At 42.1% G+C, this 25094-nt stretch overlaps 1 protein-coding gene across 5 annotated transcripts in view; it reads left to right on the top strand.

The window, feature by feature from the left end:
* Positions 1–25094, top strand: part of LOC110521686 (capping protein, Arp2/3 and myosin-I linker protein 3) — a 51589-nt gene that overhangs the window by 1235 nt on the left and 25260 nt on the right. For 3 of the 5 annotated variants that reach the window (XR_002473179.3, XM_021599448.3, XM_021599447.3), the window contains exons 2-22: positions 1345–1439; positions 4136–4186; positions 4276–4335; positions 4680–4801; positions 4921–5015; positions 7272–7342; positions 10047–10120; positions 10274–10349; positions 10442–10530; positions 10669–10763; positions 10863–10949; positions 11569–11678; positions 12873–12950; positions 13139–13215; positions 13711–13815; positions 14059–14128; positions 17077–17158; positions 23600–23699; positions 23959–24013; positions 24588–24760; positions 24854–24922. Coding sequence is in view for 4 of the 5 variants with exons in the window: in XM_021599448.3 (XP_021455123.1) it covers positions 1345–1439; positions 4136–4186; positions 4276–4335; positions 4680–4801; positions 4921–5015; positions 7272–7342; positions 10047–10120; positions 10274–10349; positions 10442–10530; positions 10669–10763; positions 10863–10949; positions 11569–11678; positions 12873–12950; positions 13139–13215; positions 13711–13815; positions 14059–14128; positions 17077–17158; positions 23600–23699; positions 23959–24013; positions 24588–24760; positions 24854–24922 (1834 nt within the window). In the remaining variant the exon portion in view is untranslated. The remainder of the gene's footprint in view (positions 1–1344; positions 1440–4135; positions 4187–4275; positions 4336–4679; positions 4802–4920; positions 5016–7271; positions 7343–10046; positions 10121–10273; positions 10350–10441; positions 10531–10668; positions 10764–10862; positions 10950–11568; positions 11679–12872; positions 12951–13138; positions 13216–13710; positions 13816–14058; positions 14129–17076; positions 17159–23599; positions 23700–23958; positions 24014–24587; positions 24761–24853; positions 24923–25094) is intronic. The other 2 variants (XM_090231858.1, XM_090231857.1) reach the window with 1 other exon arrangement.

The raw sequence follows: 25094 nt of genomic DNA, 5'->3' as shown, positions 1-25094 counted from the left end.
CACACACATGCTTGCGTTTGCAGGGAGTCTCTGCTGAGATAATTATTCCTAATGGCTCTATTAACCACACTGTGATAATTAATTCAGTGGAATCCCTGCCTTTCAATCCACTCACCTACCTGCCAGCCACTTCCCTCTGTCTCAGATAGCCAGCTATATAGCATCAGACTCCAAGTGGCCAGAGCCAAAATACCATCTATGTTTAAACAGTCATCATGGTGTTCAAGATCTTCTTCTTCTTCTTCATCATCAGAACATTACTCTAAGGATCCTGTCAGAACAATCAGACTCAGCAGCATTCTCTTATTTGACCATGCATTGGTCACAGGCGAAGTACAGCACATTCAGGACTTTGGATGGTTGGTTATCCATAATCTGATACCTTTCACCATCTCACCCTCTCCGCGTGTCCTCCTCTTCAGCCTCGCCCCTGTCTCTCTGATGGTGACTCTCTATGTCAGTGTGCCTGTCTGTCTGTGAGGGGATGTCCTCAGGCCAAGCCAGGTTATCTGCAGGTGTCTGGCAGGGGGGGTCACACCTCTGACTGGGATTCTATGTGACATCAATGCCTCGGTGACTGAGACTCACTTGAGCAGAGAGGATCCATGTGGTGGCTGGTAGTAATCATATTGTGCACATAAGGTTGTTTGTGTGGGAAGAAAATATTGTCTGGCAATGTATTCTGAATTTTATTAATAACAGAATGAATGCGATTGCAGGTTTTCGCCTATGAAACACACAATTAATAATAAGAAGTTTTTTTTTGATTATTAGATGAGCAATAATGAAAAGCCAAAAGTGCTTGTAGTATGCATAATAAAAGACAATTAACAGATAATAATGGAACAAATACAACAACAAACAGGAGAAGAAAAAACAGGCCGTTTTTTGTCTCGATCCAGTCTCACCAGCCTCAAGTACTGTATTCCAGCTCTGGCTTCCATATATATAAAAAAAATGCTCTCTATTTTACGGCTTCATTCTGTCCTCGCTCACATATCCTTGTTTTATTGGGCAATTTCTGTGCGCCTGCCATGGAAAACAATACTGTTATTTACGTTTTAGTGAAAGATCCAATGGTTTTGGAGACTCAATGGTTTTATCCTCTGATAATCTCCCTCTGTTTATGAAATGCCAGGTGTAAGTTTTAAATGACACGGTTGGTCTGTCTACAGTTGTATGACGAAAGGGCTGTGCACTCAAAAGTTCAAGCTTATCTCTTTCACAGTTCTGATGTACTGTATACTTGGTTGATGTGTGTCATTTGTGTGTGTGAGATGTTTGCTTTGTGTGTTGTGTGTATTAGTGTGTATCTGACCATGGGGATGGTTTTTATATTTACAGAGAGTATCAGGAAGATTGTTGACAAGTCATCCATCAAGTTTATACGCGGCATTAAGCTTGACACCAAAAATGGCAAGTCAGAGGACCGGATACTGGTGAGTCCTGTTTTATCTGAATAACTTTGTCTGGTGAAAATAACATTTGCTATATTGATGCGCTGGCTGCGGAGTGGGTGGTATTCCCACAGATCATTGTTGATCTATTGATATAGAGGAGTTCTCCAGGCCATCCACACACAGTATTACTCCGTCCCTCACTACGTCAAGACAAGTCTGATGCAGTGGAGGATTCCTCCACAAGACATCGGATGGAAACCTGATGGTTGGTATAGGAGAGACATGATGCAACATAGGCAGTATTGAAGTGCAATGAATCACTATGGTCAGTTGCAGACTGAACACAAGCTATGGCCAGGCTGGCCACATGCCATGAATATATTGAGTTGACATGCTGCTTTCCCATGTCGGCTGTGCCTGTCTGGGCATTGTGGTGGGACAATGTAGGACACAGAGGTCTGTAAGAGCATCAGCTTGGGGAGGGATCTGTTTGAGGCTCTGTCTCTGTGAGACCCTGGTGGTGGAGGCAGTGCCAGGCGCGGGCGGACCTCTGCCTTTGATACTGGGGTGCTTTCATCAGAGAATATGGGGCAAAGATGTGAAATCTTCAATAGAGGAGCTGCAGCCCTGCCAGCTTATAGGACTAAATCTGGGCCAGTGAGCTCTTAAGTGTATAGATCCCAACCTATGTAAGTACAGAAAATAGGCAAAAGTATAAGAAATAGAACAACCAAATAACTGAGACTGTACTAACAATTCCACATAAAACTGCATTGAAATGTTTTCATGTTTTTGTGCTCCTGAAAACTACCAGCTGATGAGGCAATGAGCTCACACCCCCAGCTGGGCAGACTAGGCCTTGGCAGTGAGTCGTTCCCCCGATGACTGCTTAATGATTCATTATAGGACGAGTTGGAAGAGTTTTGCAATGTGCACCCATTGATATTCAGGGACTATGTCTCTCTGCCAGGACAATGTTATCCATTAAATCCTCACTGTCCAATCTCTCTCTGCTAAATGGTTCCTTTTTTACTCTGAACTAGAGTAGGGTATCTATCTGGAATTCTAGTCTCTATGGTGCTTAGATTAAGGCTGAGGACAGGGTTAGGATTTAAACGGTCAAGGTAAAGCTTGGGGAAGGGTTTGGGTTAAGAGTAGGGCTTGCTGATAAAGCCTGAGCGAGGGTTAATGTTTTAAGGTAGGTTCAAGTTCAGGCTGGTAGGTTATTTTTTCATTGTTCGTCTTCCTCTCCCATCAGGTTTGCTTGAGGCCATGTCATGTACTTTAAGTTAGGCTTTGGTTTCCTTGCTTGTGAATTATTTAACCTGGTACTGGAAGTACCTTATTCATGTATAACAGTTGCCTTACCCCCTTATCAAGCCAATAAGAAAAGACAGGCATCATCTCTTCTCCAGAAACAGACACATAAAACTGACACATAATATATGATGCGTGCAGTGTGTCTCTTTGATCTGGAAGACTTTGATAAGGACTTCTCTCCTGGGGGGAACTGTCTCCCATTCTCTCCTGCACCATCAGCATGATTTACTTCTATATACTCATATGGTACAGTACTCACACACTGTATCCACTGCCACCTCCTACCCAGTATACCCACCCGCCCAACTCATCACGTTAATGTGATACAATCCCCACGTTTTAATTAACTCCTTCAGACACAGTGTCTTTGAAGTGGTGGAATGCAGGAGTCTCTCTCTTTTCTCTTTTCTCTTTTCTCTTTTCTCTCTCTCTCTCTCTCTCTCTCTCTCTCTCTCTCTCTCTCTCTCTCTCTCTCTCTGTAACTTTAGATACCATCGTTGTGGTTTGCTGTTGTTGTGTGTGGGTGTTGTGGCTGCCGGCAAGTGTTTGGCTCTGATGAGTAGAACCAAGCACCTCTCTCCCGAAATGCAAAATTGAGGGATAGCCACAATTAAATTACTGCATTTTATTAAGAAGGCATACTGTACTAGCTAGTGTTTCTAGAGAGAGAACAAATGAGAGAGAGAGAGAGAGAGAGAGAGAGAGAGGCAGAGAAAGATAGCCAGAGAGAGAAAGGCAGAAGAGAGAAATGTTCCTCCGTCCCTCCTCAGGGAGATGTTTAAAGGGGGCATCAAAGATGAAGGAGCAAATGATCAGGAGCGAAGGAGCAGAAAAAAGAGCAGAGGACGAGAGTCAGAGAGAGGGAGGGAGGGAGGGAGAGAGCAACCGAAACATATTTGCTGTTTGTTTATCCGGTAAAAAAAAAAGAAGTATAAACTGTGCTGTAGCAATATTTACAAAATGTTCTTCGCTCTCCTCTAAAAGATGGAGACAGGAGCACGAGTATAGGGTATATAGAGATTGTGTTTGTAGCTGAAGGCGATTGTATGTGTGTGAGAATGTGTACAGTACACCTGGGTGTGTGTGTATGTGGGCAGACGGGTGAATGTGGGTGCTTTTAAATCACTTCCCTATGGAACTATTATTGTTGTGACCATTTCTATAAACCATCTTAATACACATCCTGAGAATGCAATCATCCCCAGTATACAGCATAGCCCATCAAAGCATGATGCTGTGGCAGAAAAGATTCCTGCCCAGATCAATAGGTGAATACAGAGAGTACTCCTCATTTCACTCTCTCCATTACCATGGCAACCCACGAGAGCGTTGGATGCCCATAGTGAGTCTTGAATGTGCAGTGAACTTTTGCTCAGTATGGATGTCATTTGTTAATGTTTCTCCGTCTGACTCAGGTCCTCACAACATGGAGACTCTATTTCCTGACAGCCAAGGTTCCAACAAAGGTAGCCATAATGATCACTATGTCATTAGCTACCGTTTACCATACACCAAACTCTCAGCATTATGTTAACAAACGTGAATTTTATTACAGATTGAGGTGACATTTAACTTCTTGGAGATCCGAGCCATGAACAGTCACCCAGAGTTTCAGGCGAGTAACATATGCCAGATCAGGTTTTGAATGGCCATGTTGGTGCATCGTCCATGTGGCCTCTTTAATTTGAACTGATTAGTTATTTGAACAGATTTATAATGGAGTAGGCCTATTAGCAACATCATCTCAACATCTGAGCAATCAATCAAATCAGTTAATCTAATCTACAATATGGAGATACTGTATGAGGATCTTGATTCATGTAAGCAGAGCTACAGAAATTCGGTCTCTGCTTGGATATTTACTGCAATTAACTTAGTTATCTGGCATCATGCCGAATATCACTGGTCCGTCTATCACTCTATTAATTGAAACAATGTTGTTGTTGTTTTCCTATGCAGGTCGTCATAGACTTGGACAAGTCCACTTATTCCCTGAGGCTTCAGTCACGTGACCACCTCAGTCATGTGGTCAGCCACGTTAACTTTGCCCTGTCCAGAATATTCAACAACTCTGTTTTCTCGTAAGTGTCCATTTTCAGGCAGCATAGACTCCTGTACCTGACAGCTTTGAAACCCAGACAAATTATAAATAATGTTAGCTATTATGTCCCTTCTGAAACGTGTCCCCTCTCTCTCTCAGTCCCTCCATCTGTCATTCAGACAGTGACCTTTCTGAGGGAAGCAGGAAGTACTCCCCCAGCTCAGAGACGTCTGTTGAAACCCAGAGGGCCTGTGGTAAGAAATGCACAGACAGGCAGGAAGACAGACGGACACAGATATACAGACTGCATAAGAGACAGATTCTAGTTGATGATTGACAGACAGGAAATTGTTGAGTAAATTGAAATGAGAGGCTGAAAGCAGGTCCTCATTAAGTGACAAATGGATAGAGAAACCCACTGCACTGCATGCAGTACATATTTTCAAGTTAATTATTAGCTTTTTACACAGACATTGTAAACGTAGGGTAATTGCACTGCGTGTCATCTCTATTTTCTCTCTCTCAGTGAAACAAACACCTGCTCTGTACCCCTGTCCAGCAGTCAAATAACCAAATCGCCCTCTAGTGGCCTCATGGGTGGAATGTTGTTCATATTTTTAATCATACCATAAATAATAAACATATTGTTGTTGTTTTTTTTACGCTGAATATCCAGTGTTTCTACAGTACCAGTCAAAAGTTTGGATACACCTACTCATTCCAGGGTTTTTCTTTATTTTTGCTATTTTCTACATTGTAGAATAATAGTGAAGACATCAAAACTATGAAATAACACATATGGAATCATATAGTAACCAAAAAACTTTTAAACAAATCAAAATATATTTTATATTTGAGATTCTTCAAAGTAGTCAACCTTTGCCTTGATGACAGCTTTGCACACTTTTGGCATTCCCTCAACCAGCTTCACCTGGAATGCTTTTCCAACAGTCTTGAAGGAGTTCCCACATATGCTGAGCACTTGTTGGCTGCTTTTCCTTCACTGTGCCGTCCAACTCATCCCAAAACATCTCAATTGGGTTGAGGTCAGGGGATTGTAGAGACCAGGTCATCTGATGCAGCACTCCATCACTCTCATCTTGGCCCTTACATAGCCTGGAGGTGTGTTGGGTTAATTTCCTGTTGAAAAACAAATGATAGTCCCACTGAGCGCAAACCAGATGGGATGGCGTATCGCTGCAGAATGCTGTGGTAGCCATGCTGGTGACAGTGGTTCTTCCTGTAAAACTTCATCCTCATCATTCAGTTAATTGAAATTCAAATTTGAAGTCGTGCACAATTATCAGTTTCCATTTTGTTTAAATCGCCCATTCATTGTCAGGTAGAGACACATTGGGACCCAAAAGCATAATCAGTGCTCTAACTCCCCCTTGCGGTGGTTTGGAGCAATGAAGCACTGATGCAGGGTAACGTACTATACCACAAATTACCTCTAAGTTCCGTGGCTTAATCTCAAAACGTTTAATTGAGGAACCACTGTAAGTGTGCCATGAATTCTAAATAAATCACAGACAGTGTCACCAGCAAAGAAGCCCCACACAATCACACCTCCTCCTCCATGCTTCACGGTGGGAACCACACATGCGGAGATCATCCGTTCACCTACTCTGCATCTCACAAATGCATGGAGGTTGGAACCAAAAATCTCAAATTTGGACTCATCAGACCAGTTTCATCACAGCGCTTGGTGGTTTTTGCGACTGCACTTGAAGAAACTTTTTTGAAATTCTTGAAACGTTCCGTATTGAAAAGTTCTTGAAATGTTCCGTATTGACTGACCTTCATGTCTTAAATGAATGACAGACTGTCATTTCTCTGTGCTTATTTGAGCTGTTCTTGCCATAATATGGACTTGGTCTCTTACCAAATAGGACTATCTGTATACGTCCCCTACCTTGTCATAACAAAACTGATTGGCTCAAACGCATTAAGAAGGAAAGAAATTCCAGAAATGGACTTTTCACAATGCACACCCAATTGAAATGCATTTCAGGTGCTTACCCCATGAAGCTGGTTGAGAGAATGCCAAGAGTGTGCAAAGCTGTCATCAAAGCAAAGGGTGGTTACTTTGAAGAATCTCAAATCTCAAATATATTTTGATTTGTTTAACACGTTTTTGGTTACTACATGATTCCATACGTGTTATTTCATAGTTTTGATGTCTTCACTATTATTCTGCAATGTAGAAAATTGGTACTGGTTTTGTTATATTTCAAGTCAGTTTCTTTGATGTATAGTATATAAAGTGTAATAGTGGGATGCAAACTCAAAATGGGATACATTTCAACTCTATATCTGACATGGTACAGGTGTCTTCTTTTGTTAAGCCAATAACAATGTGTGTGAGGTGTATAGTTTTGTTTCAGAGTAGATTTGTTTAAGACTCCCAAGAAACACTCTGTGTGACCCCTATTTAGCCCAATGCAGTAAAAGGTTAAAACCCTCCTCTCTCACCATCATCTATTTTTCTTCCTCTCTGTCTGTCTCAGGAGGGTTTTCCGAGACCTACGCTGCCCTGTGTGACTACAATGGAATCAGCTGCAAGGAGGAAGTGCAGTGGGTAAGAGCGATGGGAGTAGGCCTGTTGTGTGTTAGTGCACTGGACTTTTATAGTGCTTTCACAAAGTATTCATACCACTTGACTTATTCCGCATTTCGTTGTGTTACAGCCTGAATTCAAAACGGATTCAATATTTTTCAACCCATCTACACACAATACCCTATAATGACAAAGTGAGAGAAAAAAAATGTTTGAAAAATATTGAAAATGAAATACATAAATAGGTAATTTACGTAAGTATTCACACTTCTGAGTCAATACGTGTTAGAATCACCTTTGGAAGTGATTACAACTGTGAGTCTTTCTGGGTAAGTCTCTCACCTCTTTGCACACCTGGATTATTCTTTAAAAAATGATTCAAGCTCTGCCACGTTTGGTAGTTGATCATTGCTAGATAACCATTTTCAAGTCTTGCCTTAGATTTTCAAGCTGATATAAGTCAAAACTGTAACTCGGCCACTCAGGAACATTCAATGTCATCTTGGTAAGCTACTCCAGTGTATATTTGACCTTGTGTTGTAGGTTATTGTCCTGCTGAAAGGTGCATTTGTCTACCAGTGAAAGCAGACTGAACCAGGTTTTCCTCTAGGATTTTGCTTGTGCCTAGCTATATTCCGTTTCTATTTATCCTAAAAAACGATCTAGTCCTTTCCGATGACAAGCATATCCATAACATGTGCAGCCACCACCATGCTTGAAAAAGTGGCACTCAGTGATGGTTGTGATGGATTTGCCCCAAACATAACACTCTTTTATTTAGGACATAAAGTTAATTTCTTTGCCAATTTCTTTGCAGTTTTACTTTAGTGCCTTATTGCAAACAGGATGCATGTTTTCAGTTTTCTCCTATCACAGCCATTCAACTCTGTAACTGTTTTAAAGTCACCACTTGCTTCATGGTTGAATCCCAGAGCAGTTTCCTTCCTCTCCGGCAACTGAGTTAGGAAGGACGCCTGTGTCTTTGTAGTGACTGGGTGTATTGATACACCATCCAAAGTGTAATTAATAACTTCACCATGCTCAAATGGATATTCAATGTCTGCGTTTTTTTATCCATCTCCAAATAGGTGCCCTTCCTTGCGAGGCATTGGAAAACCTTGCTGATCTTTGTGATTGAATCTGTGTTTAAAATTCACTGCTAGATTGAGGGACCTTTCAAATAATTGTATGTTTGGGGTACAGAGATGAGGTAGTCATGTTAAACACTGTTATTGCACACAGAGTGAGAGAGTGAGTCAATGCAAACTATTATGTGATTTGCACATTTTTACTCCTGAACTTATTTAGTCTTTCCATAACAAAGGGGTTGAATAGAGGATACCTAGTCAGTTGTACAACTTAATGCATTCAACTGAAATGTGTCTTCCACATTTAACCCAACCCCTCTGAATCAGAGGGTGCGGGCGGCTGCCATAATCAACATCCACGTCTTCGGTGCCCAGGGAACAGTGGGTTAACTTTTAAAAATAAAGGAGATCCGCACACTCTAGGAGCTCAGATGCAAAAAATATATATTTTTTGGCACATTATAAGATCCGATGATAGTATCGGTAATGTGTTTTTGGACCTTCCCTTCCCTTCGTATTCTCGCGGGGCAGAAACTTCAGAGATCAATTGGTAAACTCTGATTTACCACCCCAAGATATCCCTGCACAACGTGTATTTCCGCCCCTACTGGATGGAAACTACAAGTGTAATGGCTGTGCTCAATGCAATGGCACTTATAAATGTAGATCCTTCAAACACCCACTTGGCCCACTTTTTGGAAGAAAACCAGGCGATTTCGTCTCTACGTTATATTGGCATCGAACATGTCACCCTCCCTAGGAGAGAGGGGTGACCTCGACAATTTATTGTTGAAACGAGAGGCTGTCTGGATCTTTAATTTAAAGACCCTTAATCCCTTCGGTCTCAACGTGGACTTTGATCTGAAGCCATTCTTGTGATTATTGTGATGTTGCTATTGCAAATGTTTGTAGGCTTATGTAGCCAAATTGTATCTATGATCGTACGCTATCCATTTATGTTTTTTGTATGCTATTTTAATATATGAGAATTAACCAATGATATCAGGCCACACCCAGCCATGTTTACAGACACCGGCGTGTCTTTTGACACTATATAAACGCGTCAGTGTTTGTCATTATACCCTGATGAAGACACGTCTGTCAAAACGTTGGACATGACATTTTTGCATCTGAGCTCCTAGAGTGTGCTGCTCTCCTTTCTTTCTTTTTTTAAAGTGTTCCACTCCGCTAGCCAGCACCTCGCCTAAATAGGTGTGTGTTTCTTTCGCCTCTAAACAATGGGTTAACTGCCTTGCTCAGGGGCAGAACGACAGATTTTTACCTTGTCAGCTCAGGGATTAGATCCAGTAACCTTTCAGTTACTGGCCCAACGCTCTAAACACTAGGCTACCAATTAGGCTACCTACTTATTGACTCAAGACATTTCAGCTTTTCATTTTTGATTAATGAGTAAAAATGTATAACAACATAATTCCACTTTGACATTATGGGGTATTTTGTGTAGGCCAGTGACAACAATCCCAATTTAATCACAGTTTTAATTCAGGCTCTAACACAACAAAATGTTGAAAGGTGTGTGTATACTTCCTGAAGGTGAAAAAAATAAGAAAACTGCACTTTCAAATGAGGGGGTAATATACTATAGCAAGTGGACTCATGGGTAATCTTGCTCCTAGGATGTGGACACTATCTATCACTCTCAAGACAACAGGGAGTTTAACCTAGTGGACTTCAGCCACCTGGAGAGCAGGTGAGAGAATGGGAGAGGGAGCGAAAGAAAGAGAGCAGACGTTATCAAATGAATGCTGCTGCAGCCTAAGCAAATCCAGTTGCTAAATTCATTTCGAGGGTATTATAAAAATGTACCCATTTCGACACAGTTACTGTTGTGTGTTTGTGACAGAGACTTGGCAGTGATTGTGGCCTCAATGGCATACAACACCTGGTTCACCAAACTATACTGTAAGGACCTACGCATAGTAAGTATCGTTCTGTCTGGATCTCCTTCTGTTTCAATGGTAATTGAACGAAGTTCTAAGCATGTAATGACACAAGATATTTTTCATTTCAGGGGTCAGAGGTCAGTGAGCAGGTTTTGCACACACTCAGTAAGTCCTCCAGCCTGGAAGAGCTCACTCTGGAGAATGCTGGTCTCAAATCGTGAGTTTTCCTTTCTTCACAAAACTCTCTTACTCTTTCTGTCTGAATAAGAAGAGTATTTGAACGAGAGAAAGAGTGTTTGTTTGTGTCATTGTGTCTTTGTCCAAATGTGTGTATTGTATACTGTGTATGTTTCAGTGACTTTGCGCAGAAGCTGTCAGTTGCGCTCTCAGAGAATCCTGCTTCTGTCATCCACTCTCTGAACTTGGCACACAACACATTGGACAACCAAGGTACCAAGCAGATGCCTTATTTTCCTGTTAGACTCACAAATTTGCCTATTTCTGTTTTAGTGACATCTCTCCTCCCTCTGTCTCTTTCTGTCGGTGTAGGTGTGTCTAACCTCATCCAGCAGGTGTGTCGTCTCAGCAAAGGACTGCGTCTCCTCAACCTCTCCAAGACCTCCCTTAACTCCAAAGGTTTGGACTGCTTCGTCTCTCCATCCTTCCATCTCTCAATCTCTCTACCAGCCCCACCCAGAGAGAAGGCCCCACCTCCCTGTCCTCCTCCATGTTACGGAAGCATACACATCCTCTCAGCGTCCCCTGACATTAATACCGGGCAGTAACTTAGCAGACTGGGACAGTGAGCTGGAGAATCAGTTCATGAACACCTTTGACTACATTTGGGTTTTATGAAGCTGCAACAGCTGGTTGAACAGGCCACTAAGCCATGCATGCTAGGTGATATAAACCTCTGTACCTCCTGTAAGTCCCCCCTGAACAGCTCAGTGTGTTGTCAAGTTTTGTTTCTACTATACAGCAGCTTCGCGATTTACGATGTGTCCCCATGGTAACCATCTTTTAGGCGACCTGCTCTCTATTACTTCCCACACTTATTGAGAGTTTGAATACTGAATATTGAATTAAGAATGATACGGCACACGTTTACACAGTCTGATTCTGCTGACAGATGTAGGTGAGAATCACATCATTCAAAATGTTCTGAAGTGTTTTTTCCCCCCTCTTTGGTAAACCTGCATTAGCTAGCTGAATGCATCTCTCATGGCTTCCCCCTCACTCTCTCTGTGTGTCTCAGGTGTGGTGTCTCTGTCTCAGGCTCTGTGCTCCAGTGATGAGTATTCCAACTCTCTACTGCACCTGGACCTGAGCAAGAACCCTGGGGTCCTGTCTGGGGAGGATGCTTCGGTCAGAAAACACACACATAAACGCATACACTGAGTGTACAAACCATCGGGAACACCTGCTCTTACCATAGACTGACCAGGTGAATCCAGGTGAAAGATATGATCCCTGATGTCACTTGTTAAATCCATATTAATCAGTGTTGATAAAGGGGAGAAGACAGGTTAAAGAAGGATTTTAACGTTTTGAGACAATTTATCCATGGATTGTGTATGTGTGCCATTCAAAGGGTGAATGGGCTAGACAAAATATTTAAGTGCCTTTGAACGGGGTATGGTAGTAGGTGCCAGGCGCAACCAGGTGCAACCAGGCGCAGCAGCACTGCTGGGTTCTCCACACTCAACAGTTTCCCGTGTGTATCAAGAATGGACATGTAGCCAACTTTTAATTATTGTTATTTGTCTTTTTTAAATGTAATTTTTTTATCAGAACATTTTTATACCCCTTTTTCTCCCCAATTTCGTGGTATCCAATTGGTAGTTACAGTCCTGTCCCATCACTGCAACTTCCGTATGGACTTGGGAGAGGCGAAGGTCGAGAGCCGTGCCTCCTCCGAAACACAACCCAGCCGAGCCGCACTGCTTCTTGACATAATGCCGCTTAACCCGGAAGTCAGCCGCACCAATGTGTCGGAGGAAACACCGTACACCTGGCGACCGTGTCAGTGTGCACTGCACCCGGCCCGCCACAGGAGTTGCTAGAGCGCAATGGGACAAGAACATCCCTGCCGGCAAACCCTCCCCTAACCCAGACGACGCTGGGTCAATTGTGCACCGCCCCATGGGTCTCCTGGTCGCGGCCGGCTGCGACAGAGCCTGGACTCAAACCAGGATCTCTAGTGGCACAGCAGGCATTGCGATGCAGTGTCTTAGACCACAGCGCCACTCGGGAGGCCCCATCTAGCCAACTGTGACCCCATCTTGACACAACTGTGGGAAGTATTGTAGTCAACATGGGCCAGCATCCCTCTGGAACACTGTTGACACCTTGTAGTCCATGCCCCGACAAATTGAAGCTGTTCTGAGGGCAAAAGGGGTTGCAACTCAATATTAGGAAGGTGTTCCTAATGTTTCGTAAACTCAGTGTACATACACTCACACTTTGTATACAAACCAAAGGTAAAGTAAACGCACTGATTATGCCTTATGCGTGAGTTTCTCAGTTAAACATTATAATCTTTTCTCTCCCTTTCTACAGAATCTGTACCTTTTCCTTTCCCAGCCTAATTGTCTGGTCCATTTGGACCTGTCTGACACTGACTGTGCTGTTGACTCTGTGAGTATCTAGTGGCTCTGTGAGTTAGATTTTCATTTGCACACTTATATAATGTAGGATTTAATGAGTTTCTCTACACCCTTTGCAACCTCTGTCTCTGTTTTTCATCCTCTATAATCCTCAAACCCTATCTTTTTCTCTTTCCCACTAAAATTGCACAACACAACTGTCTCTCGTCTCTCGCGTAGCTATTTGGGGCTCTGCTGAGGGGGTGTTGTGCTGATCTCTCCTACTTGAATCTCTCCAAAAATTCCTTCTCACACAGGTTAGTCACATATTTGAGATGAACTATTTATTTGGTGTGATGTGGCAGAAAAACGCTTTGAGGCTCTGAGTGAAGATAGAACACTAATTTTAGCAAGAATCCTCAGGCAAGAATCCTCAGGCTTCATCTTTTGCTCTCTCTCTCTTTCTTTTCACTCTCTCTATCTGCCTTTATCTCTGTTGCTCCCTCAAATGAGAAATCAGAAATGAGCTTTGTGGGAACCACTGGAACATTGTGTTTCCTCTCTGTGGGTGTGTCAGGGTCGATTTAAACGAGAACTTGCAGAGCCGTCTGCATAGATAAGACTCATGAATATTTAAGCAGAGCTGTTTATCTTCTGACCCAACTTGCTCCCTCCTCTTTGGCCAGCTTCATTTTCTCTCTCTTTCTCATTTAAACTCAATCCTCTCGCCACTTTATACCACTCATCTATACCTCCTTTTGCTCTCCCTCTCCTCTCTCGTTCACCTCCCTCTGACCTCTCTCTTCTCCCAGGAAAGTGAAGGAGACCCTGCCGTTGTTCCGTCAGTTCTTCAGCTCGGCCTTCAGTCTCACCCATGTCAGCCTGGCCTCTATGAAGCTGCCCCCTGATGCCCTGAGGTCAGTTCCCCTATTCTCCAATTCTCCCCTGCTCTCTCTCACACACCTACAGCTCACTAGAATGACAGTGGCAAGTTTAGCTGCACAACACACTGGTCACTATGGCACTTGAGACTGAGTTAAAGGGTGTGAACTTGCAGACAGAGGAGGAGGAAAATGGTCTTTGGTGTTGTAAAACAAGTCAATATCCTTTCCACCTATCACATATTGTTTGTATTTTCTTCCCATTCTGTCTTTCTTTAGGTCTCTTTTCATAGGTCTGACCACAAACCCTCACATTAATGACCTTCACCTGGACATCAGTGGCTGTGAGGTACAAGTCTGTCTTTCTGTCTGTTTGTCTGTCACTGCACACAGAACATTCAATTCCCGCTGGCCTTTATAATTTCCCATCTCTGTCTCTCTGGCATTCTTTTCTTATGTTTCAAGTAAGGACTTAGTGTACAGTAGATATAGAGTGCATGCGGAAAGTATTCAGACCCCTTGACTCTTTCCCCATTTTGTTACGTTATAGCCTCATTCTGAAATTGATAAAGTAAACATTTTAACACCCCATAATGACAGACAGGTTACATTTTTTGGGGCACATTTATAAAAAATAAAAAACAGAAATACCCTATTTAAATAAGTATTCAGACCCTTTGCTATGAGACTTGAAATTGAGGCCAGGTGCATCCTGTTTCCATTGATCATCCTTGAGATGTTTCTACAACTTGTTTGGAGTCCACCTGTGCTAAATTCAATTGATTGGAAATTATTTGGAAAGGCACACGCCTGTCTATATACAGTGCATTCGGAAAGTATTCAGACCCCTTCCCTTTTTTTCCTACACACAATTCCCCATAATGACAAAGCAGAAACAGGTTTTAATACATATTTGCTCATTTATAAAAAATAAAAATAAAAAAAATATCACATTTACATAAGTATTCAGACCCTTTCCTCAGTACTTTGTTGAAGCACCTTTGGCAGCTATTACAGCATTGAGTCTTGGGTATGATGCAACAAGCTTGGCACACCTGTATTTGGGGAGTTTCTTCGATGCTTCTCAGCAGATCCTCTCAAGCTCTGTCAGGTTGGATGAGAAGTGTTGCTGCGCAGCTATTTATCTACACACAATACCCCATAATGGCAAAGCAAGAACAGCTTTCTAGAAATTTAGAAAAAACTGAAATACCTTATTTTCAGTATTCAGACCATTTGCTATTAGACTCGAAATTGAGCTCAGGTGCATCTTGTTTCCATTGATCATATTTGAGATGTTTCTACAACTTGATTGGAGTCCACCTGTGGTAAATGTAATATTTCACTTTTAATTTGTAATAAACTTCCAAATACTATTTCATCCATTTTAGAATAAGGCTGTAATGTAACAAAATGTGGAAAAAGTCAAGGGGTCTGAATACTTTCCGAATGCACTTTAAGGTCCCACAGTTGACAGTGCATGTCAGCGCAAAAACCAAGCCATGAGGTCAAAGGAATTGTACTTAGAGCTCCGAGACAGGATTGTGTTGAGGCACAGATCTGAGGAAGGATACCAACAAAAATTCTGCAGCATTGAAAGTCCCCAAGAACACAGTGGCCTCCATCATTCTTAAATGGAAAAGTTTGGAACCACCAAGACTCTTCTTAGAGCTGGCCGCCCAGCCAAACTGAGCAATCAGGGGAGAAGGGCCTTGGTCATGGAGGTGGCCAAGAACACGATGATCACTTTGACAGAGCTCCAGAGATCCTCTGGGATGATGGGAGAACCTTCCAGAAGGACAACCATCTCTGCAGCACTCCACCAATCAGGCCTTTATGGTAGAGTGGCCAGATGGAAGCCGCTCCTTAGTAAAAGGCACATGACTGTCTGCTTCGAGTTTGTCAAAAGACACCTAAAGGACTCTCAGACCATGAGAAACAAGATTCTACGGTCTGATGAAACCAAGATTGAACTTTTTGGCCTGAATACCAAGCATCACATCTGGAGTAAACCTGGCACCATCCCTAGAGTGAAGCATGGTGGTGGCAGTGTCATGCTGTGGCGAAGTCAGTGGCAGGGACTGGGAGACTAGTCAGGATGGAGGCAAAGATGAATGGAGCAAAGTACAGAGAGATCCTTAATGAAAACCAGCTCCAGAGCGCTCAGGACCTCAGACTGGGACGAAGGTTCACCTCCCAACAGGACAACGACCCTAAGCACACAGCCAAGACAACGCAGGAGTGGCTTCAGGTCAAGTCTCTGAATGTCCTTGAGTGGCCCAGCCAGAGCCCGGACTTGAACCTGATTGAACATCTCTGGAGAGACCTGAAAATAGCTGTGCAGCAACTCTCCCCATTCAACCTGAAAGAGCTTTAGAGGATCTGGAGATAAGAATGTGAAAAACTCCCCATATACAGGTGTGTCAAGCTTGTAGCGTCATACTCAAGAGGACTTGATGCTGTAATCGCAGCCAAAGTTGCTTCAACAAAGTACTGAGTAAAGTGTCTGAATTCCTATGTAAATGTGATATTTCTGTAACGCCGTCGGAAGAAGTGGACCAAGGTGCAGCGTGGTACATGTTCATGATTCTTTATTTAATCCCAACAACAAACAAAACAACCGAAGAACAACGACCGTCACGTTCTGAAGGCTACACAGAGCTAACAAAAAACAACATCCCACAACCTAAGGTGGCCAAACAGGCTGCCTAAGTATGATTCCCAATCAGAGACAACGATAGACAGCTGTCCCTGATTGAGAACCATACCCGGCCAAAACATAGAAACATAAAACCTAGAAATAAAGAACATAGAATGCCAACCCAAATCACACCCTGACCAAACCAAAATAGAGACATAAAAAGGCTCTCTAAGGTCAGGGCGTGACAATTTCAGTTTCTCAAAACCTCAAGATTGATGAGGGGAAAAAACTATTTATACATTTTTAGAATAAGGATGTAACATAACAAAATGTGGAAAAAGTTGAGGGGTCTGAATACTTTTCTGAAGGCACTGTACATAGAAACTATCTTTTGTCAAGGTCTTGTCTTATTGTGCTTTGAAAGTCCTCCTTCCACAAATGTTGTCTCTCTCTCTCTTGCACGGACGCTCTCTGTCTCTGTCTCTGTCTCTCTCTGTCTCTCTCTGTCTCTGTCTCTCTCTCTCTCTCTCTCTCTCTCTCTCTCTCTCTCTCTTTCTCTCTCTCTGTCTCTCTCTCTCTCTCTCTCTTTCTCTCTCTCTCTCTCTCTCTCTCTCTCTCTCTCTCTCTCTCTCTCTCTCTCTCTCTCTCTCTCCCAGCTGAAATCTGCAGGAGCTTCTGTGATCCAGGAGCTGTTCCCCAGGGTCTCCTCCATCGCCACCCTGGACATCTCTGACAACGGTGAGCACAATGACAGACTGCACCACTATGGCCCTATATGGTACACTGCACTCTACACAAGTCGTGACCCAAAGAGGTCTGAGTACAGAAATACTCCTTTCTGAACTTAATCAACTTAAACCAGGTAGAAAGCGTGTAGAAATGATGACATAATTAAATAACGTAATCTCTGAACAATTTTTCTTCAGTCACAGTGTTTTCAATATGGAGCTATTAGCAGCGCTATTTTGGTTGATTTTGTGGCCTCAAGCCAGTGAGTTTATTAACATTTTTCATCAAGAATATGGGGAAAATGTTATTATTTACAATGAAATAGAGAATGTTATTACCTTTTCATATAATTGCTACATTTACTATCAATATAGCATTAAAAATAGTTTTTCTGATTGAATCTTGGCCATTAGTTTTCGCGATGCGAATATTGGGTCGCGACTGAGACATCCTGGTTCAATCTGGGTCCCAAGGTGAAACCAGTTGAGAACCACAGCTCTACACCACTGTGGCACACACTAGCAATCTCCACCACTCAGTCAGCTTATTTTGTGTGAGGTTTTTGTTTGTGTTTTAGCACGTTTTGTATGAGTGGTCTGTGTGCTTGACACTTTTGAGATAGTTTTGTATTTGTGGGGGCTGTGTATTTGTATTTATTAAGGATCCTCATTAGCTGCTTCCAAGGCAGCAACTACTCTTACTGGGGTCCATTAAGGCAGTTAGATACAGTTTACATATTACATGACATTAAATGTCATAACACTTTTCACAGCACATTAACTGTGATCCCTCAGGCCACTACTCCACTACCACATATCTACAATACTAAATCAATTTGTACGTGTGGGTAGAGTGCGTGTCTTATCATGTGTATGTGTAAGCATCTATCTATGTCTGTGTGTGTCTCTTCATATTCCCCGCTGTTCCATAAGGTGTATTTTTATCTGTTTTTTTTTTACATCTGACACTACTGCTTGCATTAGTTACATGATGTAGAATAGAGTTCCATTTAGCCATGGCTCTACATAGTACTGGGCGCCTCCCATAGTCTGTTCTGGACTTTGGAACTGTGAAGAGACCTCTGGTGGCATGTCCTGTGGGGCAGGTATGAGTGTCTGAACAGTGTGCTAGTAGTTTAAACAGACAGCTCAGTGCATTCAGCATGACAATACTTCTTACAAAAAACAAGTAGTGATGAAATCAATATCTCCTCCACTTTGAGCCATGAGCCTATTTTTATTTCTTCTTTGCACATTATCCCATTGCAAATCTACCATTCCAGTGTTTTACTTGCTATATTGTATTTACTTTGCCACCATGGCCTTTTTGCCTTTACCTCCCTTATCTCACCTCATTTGCTCACATCGTATATAGACTTGTTTATACTGTATTATTGACTGTATGTTTGTTTTACTCCATGTGTAACTCTGTGTCGTTGTATGTGTCGAACTGCTTTGCTTTATCTTGGCCAGGTCGCAATTGTAAATGAGAACTTGTTCTCAACTTGCCTACCTGGTTAAATAAAGGTGAAATAACATTTAAAAAAATGAGAGATGTACATGCATATTATTAATGTTAGCTCTCTGTATACATTTATGGGCCAGCCGTGCTGGCCTGTTCTGAGCCAATTATAATTTTCTCTCTTTGTGGCACCTGACCACATGACTGAACAGTAGTCCAGGTGCGACAAAACTAGAGCCTGAATGACCTGCCCTGTTGATAGTGGCAGAGTAACACTTTATTATGGACAGACTTCTCCCCATCTTAGCTACTGTTGTAGCAACATGTTTTGATCATGACAGTTTAGAATCCAGAGTTACTCCAAGCAGTTTAGACACCTAAACTTGCTAAATTTTCACATAATTTATTTCAAGATTTAGTTGAGTTTTAGGGTTTAGTGAATGATCTTTGCCAAATACAATGCTTTTAGTTTTTTTTTATTATATATTTAGGACTAACTTATTCCTTGCCACCCATTCTGAAACTAACTGCAGCTCGTTGTTAAGTGTTGCAGTGATTTCACTCGCTGTAGTAGATGACGTGTATAGTGTTGTGTTATCCGCATACACTACCGGTCAAAAGTTTTAGAACACCTACTCATTCAAAGGTTTTTCTTTATTTTTACTATTTTCTACATTGTAGAATAATAGTGAAGACATCAAAACTACGAAATAACACATATGGAACCATGTAGTAACCAAAAAAGTGTTATTTGAGATTTGAGATTCTTCAAATTGCTACCCTTTGCCTTGATGACAGCTTTGCACACTCTTGGCATTCTCTCAACCAGTTTCATGAGGTAGTCACCTGGAATGCATTTCACTTAACAGGTGTGCCTTGTTAAAAGTTAATTTGTGGAATTTATTTCCTTCTTAGTGTGTTTGAGCCAATCAGTTGTGTTGTGACAAGGTAGTGGGGAGGGGGGGGGGGGGGGGGTATACAGAAGATAGCCCTATTTGGTAAAAGACTAAGTCCATATAATGGCAAGAACAGCTCAAATAAGCAAAGGAAAATGACAGTCCATCATTACTTTAAGACATGAAGGTCAGTCAATACGGAACATTTCAAGAACTTTGAGTTTCTTCAAGTGCAGTCGCAAAAACCATCAAGCACTAAAATGAAACTGGCTCTCATGAGGACTGCCAAAGGAATGGAAGACCCAGAGTTACCTCTGCTGCAGAGAATAAGTTCTTTAGAGTTACCAGCCTCAGAAATTGCAGTCCAAATAAAGGCTTTACAGAGTTCAAGCAACAGACACATCTCAACATCAACTGTTCAGAGGAGAATGCGTGAATCAGGACTTCATGATCAAATTGCTGCAAAGAAACCACTACTAGGACACCAATAAGAAGAAGAGACTTGCTTGGGCGAAGAAACACGAGCAATGGACATTAGACCGGTGGAAATTTGTCCTTTGGTTTGGAGTCCAAATTTGAGATGTTTGGTTCCCACCGCTGCGTCTTTGTGAGATGCGGATTGGGTGAACGGATGATCTCTGCATGTGTACTTCCCACCGTAAAGCATGGAGGAGGAGCTGTTATGGTGTGACGGTGCTTTGCTGGTGACACTGTCTGTGATTTATTTAGAATTGAAGGCACACTTAACCAGCATGGCTACCACAGCATTCTGCAGTGATACGCCATCCCATCTGGTTTGGCCTTAGTGGGACTATCATTTGTTTTTCAACAGGACAACACCTCCAAGCTGTGTAAGGGCTATTTGACCAAGATGGAGAGTGATGGAGTGCTGCATCAGATGACCTGGCCTCCACACTCCCCTGACCTCAACCAAATTGAGATGGTTTGGGATGAGTCGGACCGCATAGTGAAGGGAAAGCAGACAAAAACTGCTCAACATATGTGGGAACTCCTTCAAGACTGTTGGAAAAGCATTCCAGGTGAAGCTGGTTGAGAGAATGCCAAAAGTGTGCAAAGATGTCATCACTGCAAAGGGTTGCTATTTGTTTAACACTTTTTTGGTTACTACATGATTCCATATGTGTTATTTCATAATTGTGATGTCTTCACTATTATTCTACAATGTAGAAAATAGTAAAACATTTAGAAAAACCCTTGGATGAGTAGGTGTTCTAAAACTTTTGACCGGTAGTGTACATAGACACACTGGCACACCTAGATTATGTTGGAGAGGCTTCCATTAAATAACACCCTCTGTATTCTGTTAGACAGGCAACTCTTTATCCATAATATAGCAGGGGGTGTAAAGCCACAATATATGTACATATGTTTTTCCAGTAGCAGACTATGATCGATAATGTCAAAATCCACACTGAAATCTAACAAAACAGCTTTTTATCATCAATTTCTCTCAGCCAATCCTCAGTCATTTGTGAAAGTGCTGTGCTTGTTGAATGTCCTTCCTATAAGCATGCTGAAAGTCTGTTGTCAATTTGTTTAGAGTAAAATAGCATTGTATCTGGTCAAACACCATTTTTTCCCAAAGTTTACTAAGGGTTGGTAACAGGCTGGTTGGTCGGCTATTTGAGCCAGTAAAGGGGGCTTTACTATTCATGGGTAGCGGAATGTCACGCCCTGACCACAGAGAGCTTTTTATTCTCTGTGTTGGTTCGGTCGGGGTGTGACTAGGGTGGGTCATCTAGGTGATTTATATTTCTATGTTGGCCTGGCATGGTTCCCAATCAGAGGCAGCTGTTTATTGTTGTCTCTGATTGGGGATCATATTTACGCATTCATTTCCCCTTTGAGTTTTGTGGGGTCTTGAATATGGATAGTTGCCTGTTAGCACTACTGTTAGCGTCATGTTTTGTTTGAGATTATTGTTTTGTTTTGCTGTGAGTTTCACTTAGTAATAAAAAGATGTGGATCCCAGATCACGCTGCACTTTGGTGCACTTATTATGACAAATGTAACACAGAATTACTTTTGCTTCCCTCCAGGCCTGAGGGCACACACTTTCTAGTTAGCTTAGATTGAAGATACGGCAAGTAGGAGTGGAAATATCGTCCTCAATATCGTGGCTTGTCATTGTTGATAGACAACAATATTTTTTTCACCTATTCCATACTGACTTTACAGAATTCAAAATTACAATGCTTGTCTTTCCTAATATGATCAGTTATACTTGGATGTGCAGTGTCAGTGTTTGTTGCTGGCATGTCATGCCTAAGTTTGCTAATCTTGCAACTGAAAAAAATCATTACAGTAATTGGCAATATCAGTGGGTTTTGTGATGAATGAGCCATCTGATTCAATGAATGATGGAGCTGAGTTTGCCTTTTTGCCCTTAATTTCATTTAAGGTTCTCCAAAGCTTGTTTTCATCATTCTTTCTATCATTTATCTTTGTTTCATTGTATAGTTTCTTATTCTTTTTATTTAGTTTAGTCACATGATTTCTCAATAGATTTTGCAGACAGACTTATTTGCCATTCCTTTTGCCTCGTCCCTCTCAACCATACAATTGTTCAATTCCTCATCAATCCATGGGGATTTAACAGTTTTTACAGTCATTTTCTTAATGGGTGCATTAGCTTATACACGATATTAGGCCCAGCCTTTGGATCTTTGGTTTTCCTAGATATGGCTACTATATTGTGATCACTACATCTGATGGATTTAGATACTGCTTTAAAGCAAATTTCTGCAGCATTAGTAAAGATTTGATCAATACTTGATGATTTCATTCCTGCGCTGTTTGTAACTATCCTGGTAGGTTGACTGATAACCTGAACCAGGTTGCAGGCACTGGTTACAGTCTGAAGCTTTTTCTTAAGTGCGCAGCTTGATGAAAGCCAGTCAATATTTAAATCACTGAGAAAATATACCTCTCTGTTGATATTACATACATTATCAAGCATTTCACTCATGTTATCCAGATACTGACTTTTAGCACTTGGTGGTCTATAGCAGCTTCCCACCAGAATGGGCTTTAGATGAGGCAGATGAAGCTGTAGCCATATTACTTCAACAATATTTAACATTAAATCCTCTCAAAGCTTTACATGAATGTGGTTCTGAATATAAACAGCAGCACCTCCACCATTAGCATTTCTGTATTTTCTGTATATGTTATAACCATGTATTGCCACCACTGTATCATCAAAGGTATTATCTGAGTGAGTTTTAGAGATAGTCAGAATATGAATGTCATCTGTTACTAGCAAGTTATTGATTTCATGAACCGTGTTTCTTAAGCTACATACAGAGCCGTCGGAAAGTATTCAGAACCCTTGACTTTACAGCCTTATTCTAAAATTCATGAAATTCTTTTTTTTTGCTCATCAATCTACACACAATACCCATAATGACAAAGCAAACATTGAATTTGTTGACATTTTTGCTAATTTATTACAATTAAAAAAATGTTAATATTCAATTTACATAAGTTTGGCAGCATCAAGTCTTCTTGGGTGTGACGCTACAAGTTTGTCACACCTTTATATGTTGAGTTTCTCCCATTCGTCTCACAGATCCTCTCATGCGCATGTTATGTATGTTAGTGCAGAGTGAGCTGCACACAGTGTATTTCCTACTTGGGCACACCGCCCGAGTGCTAACAGTATATCTCTGGTTCATAGGCACATGATTACTGCATACAGTAGCTGTAGGATCAGCAGGGCAGTTAGAGGGACATACATTAGGTTACTTACATTGTTTACCAACTCCCCTGGGATAATATACATTTGCTGAGGCATTGTGACAACTTAGCGACACAATGGTAGGTATTAACCGAGCTGGGCTTTGGTCATTGATACGTCCTTGTCTCAACGCAGCCTTATAATGCTGTGAAAGGATCCAGGAACCCAAATTATTCGGGTGGATCCCATCTTCCTTGTAAAATGTGTTTTGTTTCCATAAGCTGTCGAAATTGTCAACAAAAGTTACACCCGTTGAGCTGCAATAATCAGGTAGCCAATTGTGAAGAGAAAGTGTTTATTTGATGTAGTTGGGTTTGTGGTTTGTGTTTACAGGGCTGGATGCAGACCTTCTCTCAGTCCTACCAGCTCTCTCCAGACACACCTCCTTAAAGCACCTGTATCTGGGCAAGAACTTCAACATCAAGAGCAGCAGGTAAAGCACTACAAAGGCACAGTGTGTGTGTGTGTGTGTGTGTGTGTGTGTGTGTGTGTGTGTGTGTGTGTGTGTGTGTGTGTCTGTTTGTGGGGGCATGCGTGTGCACGTGCATGTGTGTGCGTGTGTCAGTTTGCTTCACAGCTTGATTTTCCTCAGGCAGACTGGGATGATTACGATAGCGGCAGGAAATGACTAGTGCCAGAGCTCCTGCTGAGTGTAGCCTGAACTGCCTCTCTCCCCATGGCTCTATCTACAGGGTGCTGGAGGAAATCCTACAGAAGCTGGTCCAACTCATACAGGAGGAGGAATGTGTGAGTGAGAATGCGTCAACATTCACACATTACACAATATAATATTCCATTTTATATTCACTGATTGTACTGCAGAGTTTTTACACAAACGCACAAACACTATAGGCATTAATTTACTCAGTGAAAACTCATGGTCAAATACTGACATTCACCACACACACATGCTGTATTTGACATGGTACTCTCTCAAACTCTTTATCTTCTACAAAATTGTGTTTTCCTTAATGTATATCACTCCATGGCTCTGTTACTGTGGAATGTAACATATTGTGCCTTCTGAATGATTCACTTTGTGTACAAAGCTATGACACATCGCTCTGTTTATTACAAATGCTGAGTTCCTACGTTTCTCCTCAGCACTGCTCCCAACTGTTCACAGCAGCGTTTTACCATCTCTCTCCGCTGTCATCTCCTTCTCTGTCCTCTGTCCTGTCCAACCCTCTTCTTCTGCCTTACCTTTCACCTGGTCTCCACCCTTACCTCTCACCCAACCATCTCACCCCCACTGCCTTGCCCTCTCCCGTCTCCCTCACGCCACACCCTTTCTCTCTCCCTCTTCCCTGTCCCTCCTCAGGCCCTCCAGTCCCTCTCCCTGGCTGACTCGCGGCTGCGTTCTCGCGGTACAGTGCTAGTAAATGCTCTGGGTAGTAACACCTGCCTACGTAAGGTGGACCTAAGTGGGAACAGCCTGGAGGACATTGGAGCCAAGATGCTGAGCAAAGCCCTACAGATCAACACCACACTCAGGCAAGAGACAGAGAGCGGGAAGGAGAGAGATAGAGGGTATTGTCAGGTATGGTGATGGTTGTTTTTAACACTTCCTCTCCCCTGTCCTGAAAGGAGTGTGACGTGGGATCGTAACAACACCTCAGCTACAGGATTCCTGGATGTGGCTCGAGCCCTTGAACAGTGAGACGATTTGTTCGTCAAACACACACATGCATGCTCGCACACATACACACACTCAGTCTTCTAAATCCGTTATAGCTCGCTATAGCTTATTTTACAGACCCCTTTGATGAATTTGTACGCTCAAAATACAGGAAGCGAGAAAGTTGATATAAATAGCTTCCAAGAGAAA

This window comes from Oncorhynchus mykiss, chromosome 4, assembly GCF_057628025.1.
Source record: "Oncorhynchus mykiss isolate SJ-2025 chromosome 4, ASM5762802v1, whole genome shotgun sequence".
NCBI lineage: Eukaryota > Metazoa > Chordata > Actinopteri > Salmoniformes > Salmonidae > Oncorhynchus > Oncorhynchus mykiss.
Note: the sequence above shows the minus strand (reverse complement) of the source record. Positions and strands in the feature narration are given on the sequence as shown.